At 36.5% G+C, this 12,043-nt stretch overlaps 2 protein-coding genes across 9 annotated transcripts in view; one reads left to right on the top strand and one right to left on the bottom strand.

Annotated features, from left to right (window-relative positions):
• The window catches only part of morn5 (MORN repeat containing 5), a 13,238-nt gene extending 9,406 nt beyond the window's left edge, over positions 1–3,832 (top strand). For 3 of the 4 annotated variants that reach the window (XM_024299426.2, XM_024299424.2, XM_024299429.2), the window contains one exon: positions 1,316–1,587. In XM_024299426.2, coding sequence (XP_024155194.1) covers positions 1,316–1,431 — 116 coding nt within the window. In that variant the 3' untranslated portion in view covers positions 1,432–1,587. Of the gene's footprint in view, positions 1–1,315; positions 1,588–3,627 lie in introns of those variants that run through there. The other variant, XM_024299428.2, reaches the window with a different exon arrangement.
• The window catches only part of lhx6 (LIM homeobox 6), a 14,526-nt gene continuing 5,004 nt past the window's right edge, over positions 2,522–12,043 (bottom strand). Inside the window, exons 4-8 of one of the 5 annotated variants that reach the window (XM_024299421.2) lie at positions 5,167–5,387; positions 4,476–4,576; positions 4,290–4,385; positions 3,892–4,066; positions 2,522–3,810 (exon numbers count right to left, since the gene is read on the bottom strand). In XM_024299421.2, the coding sequence (XP_024155189.1) occupies positions 3,731–3,810; positions 3,892–4,066; positions 4,290–4,385; positions 4,476–4,576; positions 5,167–5,387 (673 nt within the window). In that variant the 3' untranslated portion in view covers positions 2,522–3,730. Of the gene's footprint in view, positions 4,067–4,289; positions 4,577–5,166; positions 5,388–12,043 lie in introns of all 5 variants that reach the window. The other 4 variants (XM_036214597.1, XM_036214596.1, XM_036214595.1 and 1 more) reach the window with 4 other exon arrangements.

The following is a 12,043-nucleotide window of genomic DNA, read 5'->3' on the forward strand; positions in this document are numbered from 1 at the left end:
AGAAAAAAGTAAAGCAACTTATAAAGAAGCAAGTAAAAAAGTCAACATAGGTCATTTAAAAAAATAAGTAAGAGATAACAAATGTAAGAAGTATTTGTTTCCTTTTTACAAAGTAGTTATTTTTGCATACTATAACGATGAATCGACTTAATCGATTTTTATTCTTTGATCCAACCAGATCAACTTGTCTGAAGTTGTTAATCCAATTTATCAATATATTCATAGATTTTTTTTTCAAAATGAATAAATCAATTATATTGATGTTGGAAAAATAAACATAAATCATAAAATCCACCAAGTGCTATCACAGTAGACAACACACAAGAGCATAAAATGTTCAATCGATTATTACAGTCCAAAGTGTGGAAGACTTTGAATTTTGTCATACATTGTCGTAAAATATTCTAATAATGTTCCTTTGGCGTTATTTTGATATGGAGACACAGGGGTAAACTTTATGAAGCTAAAATATGAATGGATATAAAATTAATTCTTGTAACTTGTTTGTTTGTAATTTACACTTGATTACCTTGAAGAAATACAAGGAATCTGGAAAACTTCACCTGCACTGATCAGTACCTATTTATCTCAGTGGAATTTTGAGCTAAAAAGGGATCGATTTTAGGTCAAATTGTTCAAATATGAATTGTATCAGCTACAACAAATTATAATAATCAATCAATGTTAAGATAAGTCATTAAACCCCTGTTTTTGGTGATAAGGTATTGATTTTTTTAATGGCCATACTTATACTTACTTCAAACTGACAGTTTAAAATTAGTATAGAAAATATCTCTAATACTGTATAGCTTCATCTCTTTACTTGAAATCCTTATCATCTGAGGAGAGGAGCACTCCTAAGGATCAAAACGTAGAATTATCCTTGAACCCATGAAACACTCCTGAAGGCTTCACATCAAATCCACGGATGACAAAGCTTCTTCTTCCTATAAAGTTCTTTTCTTTGTGCTGGCATTTAAGCCAATTTAGTTTTAGTTACCATTTATTTTACTTTTTAGATTCTCCATATTTTGTTGTTTTTTTTGTTACATTGTTTTTAATTTCTTTTTCACTTTTATTGCATTGATTTGAACCTTTTGGGTAATCTGAGGTTGTATGAAAATTTACTTTGATAACTGTGGTTCAATATTATATTTCAAATGGCAAAATAACAACTACCTTTCTGTGTTCCAGCATTATACATTTGATGTTTAAATTTGAAAAGAAAATATCAAAAACAACAATTACATTTGCTGTATTTTATTCATTTATTTATTTGCAAAAGGTTTAAGTTGCCATGATATCTCTGTTACAGACGACTCTGAACATGAGTGGATTGTACGGAGCTGCCGCAAGGCTCGGGGTGATGTTGGCGGTCCAGAGAAACTCGCTTCAGCCACAGTGGAGGGGAAGAGCAACGCAATCAGATAAAATGTTTGAGCACTTTAAATTTAGCCTCCGTGGAGCAACATTGTACAAAATTGTACTTTTAATTTAGCAAGAAGTTATTTTCCTGTATTTGCATCTGTAGTTATACATGAGTACTTTGTTTTTGAGTATGAAATAATAAAAAAAATGTTTTTTTCACTTTCCCTCATCACTGTGTGCTGTTGCACATCATGTTAAAACATTTTAATTCAAATGTTAATAGTTTGTTTGCCACTCCTGTAAGAAGAGGTTGTGTGTTTTTCATCAGTGGAAACAGTCCAAATTCCTGTTTGTTCCAGCTGCACACATCATGCACTTTCAGCTGCATCTTCTCCAGATGTTCAGTTCAGTCCAGGAGCTGAAATTACCTCAACAAGAACGTTTGAAGGCTCAGACACAAAAATGTAAATAATATGTTTTTGAAATGAAAAGTAGTGAGAAGGCAGAAAAATATCTCTATCACAAGCACAGTTTGATGAAACAGAAAACCAATAAAGGTAGCTGATGTTCAGGAAATGTTCGACACTTGTTAGTACTATTAATTTATTTGAGTTTTCTCACCATGGTTCTAAAAGAAATAAGCCTGTTTTCTTGATATTAAAAGGTTCAGTTAATAGGCAATTTTAACACTTTTTAATGACAACAGTGTCTGTTTTTTCCAAGTACCACAAATGCATTTAAACTCACATTACAATTGTGTAGTAAAGTAATAGAAATATATTCTGTCTTGAATGCATCAAATCATGAAATAATAATGTATAACGTAGCTTCACTGTAAAAAAAAACATTGTTCATGAGTAAATTGAAAAAAAACCCTTTAGCTCTTGATTAATTAATTTATTTTTCAAAATAAAATAACAGTGCAGCATTTTAGTAGCTGCATCATTGGGCTGTCATTTTATAGTGCTAATTTCATATTGAAGTAAAAAAGAAACACTACTAACGATTCAGAAGATTGGGAGGGCAGTAAAACCGGCACAAATAATTCAAAAAACACACAAAGAATAGAACATTCTATTTTATTGCATTGTATGACACAACATTTATGAAGCACAGTCTATCAGTAAACCTTTTTTGTTTCTTTTTTTCACTTTTTTGTCAAAAAAAACTCATCTTAGAGAGGGGGAAAGTGCTTTACAGGGATTTACCAACTCAATAAATACAAGGGATTTGAGGTTTTGGTGGATCCTGTTCTTCACACAATGGCCATGGCACAAAAACACAGACGCACACTTGTCAGTGCACACAGAAACATGCACGCTTACACACACACACACACACACATCTTCACCACTCAGCTTACTATGTACAAACTTAATCAGTTTTCTACTGTCCATATTGTACCAATACTCAGTCCCTCATTGTGTGGAAACAATGAAGCAAAACATCATAAATTATAAACTAGTGACATTGAACTTTTGGGGTTCTTGTGTAACAAATTCAGTTTAGGAGAAATGGATTACTTACAGTAAATGGTCAACTCAGGTTTGCTTTAATTATACACAAGTCCCAATCTTATGCTTTATCAATTCTGCTAAACAAAATATTTTTTTTCTTTAAGTTTTCTACTAAAAGTGTTACTAATACCTTCATCATTTGTCTACAAAAAATGCATTTTAGGAATCAACAGAAATTTTAGATAAGGCACATTTTTACCTCAATTAGTAGAAAATCATCCCAATGAAAAAGAAATGATGGAAATTTCTTTCTCTCTCTTTTTTTTTTTTTTTTTAATGTCATTACTTTAATGGTCATTTAAAAAGTAAACAACTTTCTGTTAAAATCTGGGTTTCCTTCACGGTTGCTGAGCGAGAAAACAGAGGGGTCTTACCTCCCGCGGTCTACACTCTGTGTGCCCAGTCCCTCCGGCACAACGCCACATCCCCTTTACTGTAAATGTATGAACAGCTTTCAGACAGCACTCAGGGGGCTTCAGTCCAATTTCCTTTATCAGTTTCATCCCTTTAAAACGTCCTTTTATCTTCCGCTGAGAAGCAGGATGAATGAAATGGAAATACTGTACATGTAAAGCAGAATCGGTCTCTCAGGTGGAGGAAAATGCAGTGAGTGAGATCCTGCATCTGATCAACGTCTTTATATCGCTTTCGCAGGGCTGCAGACAGGATCTGTGTCCATATAAAAATGAGAACATGTTGAGGTTTGTCTCTCAAGTTCATTTCCTTGTTTACACGCTGACAGGGCTCCTGGCGGCTTTCGACTCCAGCGCAATCTTTGAGTGAGTTCACGGCGCTGATAGGAGATCAGGGGTACGAGTCCAGAAGTCAGAGGTCACGGGGGCGAGCTAGCGACTGAGTGGGAGCTGAGGGAGCGCCATGGCCTGGTGAGGGAGCGTCTGAGAGGTCAGGACGGAGAAGGGGTGACCTAGTAAAAAAACAAAAAAACATTTGTGAGCTTTTTTAAAAGCAAAAAAAATGTAGAAATAGTACTTAAATGTTAACTCACTGTCAATGTAGCCGTGAAGGGCCACCATGCGCGCTCGCTCAGGACTGCCAAAGGGGGAGTAATGCAGCTCGTCGGGCAGCGACGAGGGTATCCTGGACTGCGGATGACCCTGTGGAGCCCCACTGTGCTGGGGTGTGTGCTTTTTATGTCTTGCTCTGCAGTTTTGAAACCACACCTATGAAGATGCAACAGATCAAAACAATAATGCGACAAAAAGCAGAGGACAGTCGAAAGTATAGAAGAAGTCGATCATACTACTGAAATATCAGAAACCCACACAGTAATTTAACAAACAGCTAAACAAAAGGTTGCACAAAATAAAAACACATACAACTAAAATCATAAAAAACAGCACTAATATAATCACAATTTAGAACATTTCAGAAGTCAGGACTGACCTGTATGACTCTCCTGCTGAGGCCCGTCATGTCTGCCAGCTTCTGGAGGGTTTGGGCATCTGGGTTATTATCCTGAGCAAACTGGGCTTGCATGATCTGAATTTGAGGAAACATCCGGTCAAAAACCTGCCGCAACGCAGCCAGAAAGCAAGAACGCTTTTGGAATGAAGAGGCCGATAGTTTCACCTGGAGCTGCTCGGCGGTGAAGGAGGTCCGAGCTCTTTTGGCCGGTTTGGGCTGACTGTCTTGTTCTGTCGGAACGGCTCCCTCCAACGTGATGCCGTTTCCTAAAAAAAAAAAAAAAAAAAAAAAAACCTTCCCTTACGGCACTTGACGTTTTCTGTTACAACTCCACTGCACAAAAGCTACAAAAAACTTGACAGAAATATTTTATTTAAACAATTAAAGGTAAGTAAATACTTTAAAAACAAAACAGAAAATGAGAAAATCTGTACTCATAAAACATTTAACAACTTTTATATTTACATCAAGATGATCTTTAGGTAATGATGCAAAAAACTAAAGTCAAAATTTTACTTTCACAGTAGCTGTTTTGTGTTTTTCCATTACATTTTAAATTAGGTTAAATTTAACCTATTTCAGAATTTCTAAAACTTTTTTGTTTGGATGCAAATACATTTATCTAAACTACAAAACATGTTTCAGAAAGAAATGTATAAACTCATCTAATTCACAAACCTATAGCTCTTTAAATTGAATTACTGCCAAACCTAAAAAAAGGTCAATAATTAACCTTAATCAGAAAGGGATAGTTTAAATAATTATGAAACATTTCCCCATGATATTCACATTTATATCTGTTTGATTATTGGATTAAATCCATTTTTGTGAAGCTACTCAAGCGTTTAAAACTTACCGCTCTCAGCTGCTCGTTTAAGGTTCTCCACCATGGTGTCGTAGTGGATCCGACATAAGACCTTCTCCTCCACCAGGCCGAATTCCTCTCCCGTGGACAGCTGCCTCTTGCAGGAGTAGCACGCAAAACAGGCCAAGTGGTATGCATTCCCCCTCGCACGTCGCACCCAGTCACTGGCATAGATCTGCCTCCCACATCGGGCACACTTAGTACCAAACCTACTGTGAGAGAAAGAAGAGGAAAACAAAAACCAAGGGGAAGAAGTGAAGCACGATAAGAAATGGGGATCTTGAACGCAACATTTGCAGGTCAAAATTGTCCCAGAAGACCTGAGATTATATCTCTGTTTAGCAAATAGTAGGTCCTGAGTACTGAAAACTAAAACATGAATCATGCACTTATATCCTTTACAGTATTTGAAGTAAGACGAGTGCTTTTAAAGATTGAACTTCTGGCATATCTCAAAAGCTTTAAAGAAGAAACCTTGGAGGAGGATATGGCTTTGAGAAAAAGAGTCCAGATTGCGGCTGCAAGCTGAGCCTTGAATGCAAACAAACCAACACCTGCAATTTCCTGCCTGATTCATGAAGGCCCTGACACACACACATATGCTAACACACAGGGGAGCAAACCTGCCCTGACTTCAGTTGAGGTGGGTTTAAGCACAGGGGAGGATGAGGAAACGCTCAGATGACATAATTCCAGATCACCACACGGTAACTGATAGCAACAATGAGGTTGTCTGCATTCAAACCTAAGCCCTCTGATTCAGAATTCTCACAAATAACTTCTTTATATGTTTGATCTGCTCTCTATATTCAAATAATTACCTGCGAATCACTTATACAGGCAGTAATATTATCATATTTAATACAAGTATTTCTGAGACCCCTTTATGTCCAAACTTTCCTTAAAAAAATCCATTGTATTTAACTCGGTCCATGTTTTCTGCCCTGCAGTTCATCTTCATTACACTAGGGGCAGTAGAAGGGCTTTTCCAACATGGCTGCTTCTGTGAAATCTCCAAAACACTTTTGGCGGGATAAACCTAAGCTAATTTTCAAAACTTTATGGTGAGAATAACTCATATATACTTAGTTTTTTAATGACCACTTCTTGTATTGATAGAGTAGAACATTTGTTGATAATTAGGTCTTAATAATTCAGTTACACAAAAATCAAATTTGAGACAGTGGGTAAATAAGGTGCTTTTTTCCAAAACACTATTGTCAATACATTTTACATTAACATTAAATTAACATTGTTTTGAGCAAAACTCTTACTATATCACCCAACTTATCATAAATGATATTATCTTTATATCATTTATTTTTTTTTTTCAATTTTATCTTTAAAAACATCTTAATTTAGAAAAAAAAAATCTGCCAATTCTTTTATGTAGCAGGCTTTACAGTGTAAAATTAACAGAAATATTTACGATCATCTGCTTTGGAGAATTATGCTAATAAAATTCCACCTTAACACATCTTTAACAAACTGCCTTTTTTTACAGTAGTGGAAAAAAGGGGATTAAGCTCCACATTTAGCTGACGCATTATAGGATTGAATGGGTGTTTGCATTGAGATGGTTAGAGTCAGGCTAAGAGTCATTGTCGGGGTCGGCAGCTGCCAAGTCTGGAGAAGGAGGACAGATCTGTAAGTAGTCTGAAAGCAAGAGCTGGGGGGAAGGGGGCATAAACAGGCACCTTTTATTCAACTGTATGACCAGATTTCTAATTCATGCTAGCTAAAAGTGGAGACATTTTCATCAGCAGGCTCAGATATCAAGGGCAAAGGGTTGACTTCTGGAGCACAAACACGAGCCATATTCAGGGAAATGTGAGTGGAGCAGGAGTCCAGAAGGAGAGGTTAAGTGACTGAGGCAGGGTTGTAGTGCTGAGAAAAGCAGCTATGTGAAGGACGTCAATGGCAGACGAGAGATGGAGCAGGAGGACGGAGGGGGTGCGTTGCCAAGTAAGTGGGTTTGGCAGCGTATCAGTGAACTCAAGCCCACTCTGTCTGGGATGAAAGCGCACTACAACCCTGACATCTCACAAGCTCATAACCCAACTCACGTGTCAGAACCCAGAAGCTTCATTTTCACGCATGTAGCTTAGAGGAGGATAAGTCAGCTACCAGAAAAAAAACCTGCTGCCGCTTCCTGCATCTACATTCCTTTTTAGTTTTTATCAAAACAACGCATTCCTAAGACTTTCCGACCGGCTTCCTTTGCAGAACATTTTGAATTCCACTCCATTCATTTTTTGTTCTACTGTAAAAGCCTTTCCGAAGGTCTTTTAATTATGATTATGCCGCTTTCCCCCCAAATTTAAAAAACCTGTGTTGTTTTGTAAGACATAGTTTTTGCAGAGCTGCATGAGTTTATCAGAAATTCACCTCCAAGTTGTGGAGCCCGCACTCTTTTCCCATCATCCCTCTGTTTATACACTTGCTTACAGCCCCTCATAACCCCAAGCTAGCATTAGTGGTGCAACAAAAACAACAACAAAGCTATCTAACTATATACAGTTTGAGCCAGCTCAGACAGAAAACAAAGACGTTAATGGATCTACTTCTCTGCAAGTGGGAGCAGGGAACTTAAGCCCTGCCGACTGAAGTTTGTACTTTTCAACTACAAGCTTTTTTAGATGATATTTCTTGGTCTGCTCCTGATTTACCACAATTTGAATAAAAAATACTCAAACTCAGGTTAAGTTTATGTGTGAAAACTATTCACTAAGTAGTACACTATGTATAGTGTATTCAAATTCCCACTCTGATCTCTAACTACTAAAAAAGTACATAGTGCAGGACTTCATAGTGGCCTGGATTTTAAAAAAAAATTGGACACCAAGCTCACTACTTTTCTTCTTTTTTAAGGTCAAGAATGAGTCTACCGATTTTGCAAAGTGAAAATCTAATCAATAAGAATATTTTACGACGTCTAATTATGATGTGTTCTGATGATGAAATTGTTGATGGTGTATTTAAAAAAAATACATTCATACACTTTTCTTTTTTTCTCTCTTTTTTTTTTCTAAAACACAATGCATTGTGGTCTATTTTTGCTAATTTAGTGAGCATCAATGCACACTGATTTTTTGCAAAGACTTCTGGGAAATTTCCAGGGCACTGATTTTTGGAATGGTAGATTCAGACAGCACTACCAAAAAGATGAACACACCATATAGTGTGTAGTGAAGGAATTCGGACAGCCTACAATTCCAAAATGGAGTACCCGAGAAATTTCCCAGAAGTCTCTGCAAAAAACAAAAATTGATGCTCACTATATTAGAGAAAATAAACCACAATCATCATCAGAACACAATGAATTCATATATAATAGTTGTAAAATACTCGTATTTCATAGGTTTTTCCTCCGTTAAAATTGTTGACATCATATCTGTTGTTAAATAAAAAAGTAGTGAGTGTTGTGTCTGAATTGCTTTTAAAATCAAGGGTACTAGTTAGTTCTGTACTAGTAGTTAGGGAGTAGGGAGGGAATTCAGACACAGCCTTAATCTTGATTTTCTTTATGTCCTCCGTCATAAGAAAAATGCTACAAGAACATGCTAAAAACACAATTTTCATTTGAGTGGGTCTTTAAGCTGCCCTAGAAACAATGCCAAGAGAACTCCAAACAACTCTGAGTACTGCAGTACAGTCTCAACCCTTTTCAGTGGATTTCTGCCTGCTTCTACTGTAAGGAGGGAGGCGTTGTGAAACATTAGAGCTAATCTGACGTGACAGCTTGTCAGTTCCATGCTCCGAGACAGAACACAGAAAAGCTGCAAATCGTCCCATGTTTTAACTTCCTCCTCTATCTTCATATCCTTTCCTTTAACCTCAAACTTTTAGTGCACATGTACCAAAATCCTGGTGTTTATGTTGGAGCAGTCCTCGCAGGCTCACAGAGCTCTATTCTTCCTTCAGAACTCTTTTGCAGCCCTTCTTTCACCTAACTTTCATTTCTTTTTTTTTTTTGTAAACACTAATTCACCTGCCGACAGAGTAGCCGGAGGGCATTTTAAAGAATAATTTCTGTGAAAAATCATTTGTAACACTCGATCGAAGTCATAAGAGATTATTTGTCTGGTATTGTGGCTTTGAGTTTTACAGCCAATTTATGCATTTAAATGTGGGTCAAAAGAAATTTTTATCTCAATTTTTTTAAACAGCTTATCATTTTTTCCCCTGGCTTCCACAAATTAACCCCCTCCAGAAAAGAAGCTGTGACATTTTCACCCTCTGAATTGAGACTGCAGGCACTTTTCTTTGTTTTTCAACATGAATAATCTGTTTCACTGCTCGAACCAAGCAGTTTTTATTTAAATGTGTTGAACTGTGTGACAGATGTCTTATTATAATTTGAATCCATTCACTTCTTACAACTCCAACTGCTCTCTCTGTACCCACTGCATGCCTTTGTTGCTATGGAGATGTCATCAGTTCATAAGAGGTGGATGGTTGATGATTTATTTTTTTTTTTATGAACTTATACATAGCAAGATTGGGATCTATATGTGTGCACATCTCACCCGCAAAGTTCTTTACATATACGCGGACTCTGGTTACAGTGTGGGTTTCCCGGGGAACGACTGATTAGTGTAACTTCCTGTGTGGCCTGCAGCTCGAGGACATGGATGAGGTTTCCAAGCAAACGGGGTAAAAGGAAGGAGGGAGGAGGCTGATAAAGAAACATTTCACCCCGTGTATGTCACTGAGATCAAACCCCCAATGCCTGACATGGCTTTGAGAGGCACAGCGGGGGCCCTATCCTGTTCACCCCTCCACCAGCGAAGGCTCACATAATCCCAGCCCCACTCCTGCACAGGCATACACATGCACACAGAGGGAAACCCACTCTGATTTCCTGCTATTACACCCCATTAAAGCAGCTGTCAGTCCGGAGCCAGATGAGAGGCTGACACAGATGAGGAAACATCTCCAGAGGTTTGAAAGAAGCCCAGAGGATCTGGACTTTCACCGGTGTTTAGCTGACTTTAAATCTGACCTAAACGCATGCAGGTTGCAGTTTATATTTACAAGTCTGTGAGGGCAGCAGTCCTGCACAAGAACATCAGTGTTAATACAGCATTTAAGAATGGATATGGAACTCATAAAGCCATTAAAAAAAACACATTTTTATGAGGAATTTTGCACTTTTCGTTGAAATATTTCTAACAAATTTGGAATTTTTTTTTAAATAATTAATTTAAATTCAAAAAGCTTTGGATTTTATGTTACCATTTTTGTGTTGTTTTATAGTTTATTTGCACCACAAATGAGGTTGAGAACTTAAATTAACTCAATTACTTTAAAGGCTAATGCACAACAGATACGTAATATAAGTTTGAATAAATATAAATACAATTCCCAGAAGTCACTGCTGCTCCTTATTTCAATATATACAGTTGTTATTTTATTATCAGAGTTAAAACACAAAAGATTGCAATTATCAGTGTTTAGCTCTGCTCTCACTTTTACCTCATTAACTCACAAAAAGAAAATATTTCTACAGATACACTCTAAAAACTATCCTATGTTAATTATCAAATAAAGACTTTTTTTCCAAGAAAAATTAAGTGCCAATTTCCTACTTTGAAACCAATAATCAGTTGTCAAAGAGGATATAATTTGTGGCATTGATATTAGATAAATACATGAAAAATACACTTCCTAAAAAAAGCACATGAATTGTTACATTACATTGTACAGATTAAAGATCGCAAGTAGAAGAGATTTGTTTTAAAGATCCACGTCAGGTGGAAATATTTCTATGGTTGGGGAAAGAAAAGAGAAAAATCTCTCAATCTGACAGGAAACGTATACAATGATTGGCAGTAATCAATAAATAAAAACGGATCAGCGAAGTGTGTCTGGGTTGTGTTGATAACACAGATGTATATTCATGACAAGGTGTTTTAAAACCATTTACATTGCAGTGTATCCTCTTAAAACGGTCTCCATGTTTAGAGTGCTGAGAGTGTGACTTTTCTAAGAAGTCACATTCAGATCAGAAACATGTTGACCAGACTCTCGGGGCGGTCTAATTGCTGGTCTGGAGGCCCAAGGGTCTGGGGTAGAGAAGAACTAATTGGTGGTGATTATAAACCTCAGTGGTGGCTTGGTGCCAGGTTTTTATCAGACAAAGTTTTTTCACAGCTCACACACAGAATACATGTTTCTGTTCACCACCTTCAGGCTGCTAAACATAAGACTGACATGCTTTTACTGGTGTGAGGAAGGTTAGCCTCACGTACCACGGATAGATAAACAGATTCATTTATTTCAGTCTATTTCTGATTCACTTCCACTGACACACACAAAAAAAAACTTAAAACAAGCGAATATAATCGGAAAAAATATGCAAATAAGAAAAACAAATATATTCAATGCAGAACTCATAAATTAAATTTATCTCACATAGTGCCAAAATATGCATTCTTATATTTTAACAGTAAATTATAGTTAAAATAGTTTTTCACTTTGCAAAAATTGTTAATTATTATTATAATTATTACTTAATAATTTTGTTGTAATCACATGACTGTATTACTGTGCAAGGAAGAGAACCAAAACATTCAGAAAGAATAGAATAGGATAGAATTTTAAAAGCAATAAAAACTAACTTTAATGGTAATTTATGAACCAGAATTAAACTAATTGTAAGGGAATAGAAAAGATTCATTTGCAGAATAGAATAGAATAGAATAGAATAGAATAGAATAGAATAGAATAGAATAGAATAGAATAGAATAGAATAGAATAGCCCACATTTTGCACTTAGCGTTTGTTTCCCTTTGGGGACCTACTAAAGTCAGATAACTACGCGCTCAAGTTGGTATTTCCGGTGATTTCCGTTTGTCTCACGTGC

This window comes from Oryzias melastigma, linkage group LG12 (genome assembly GCF_002922805.2).
Source record: "Oryzias melastigma strain HK-1 linkage group LG12, ASM292280v2, whole genome shotgun sequence".
Taxonomy (NCBI): Eukaryota; Metazoa; Chordata; class Actinopteri; order Beloniformes; family Adrianichthyidae; genus Oryzias; species Oryzias melastigma.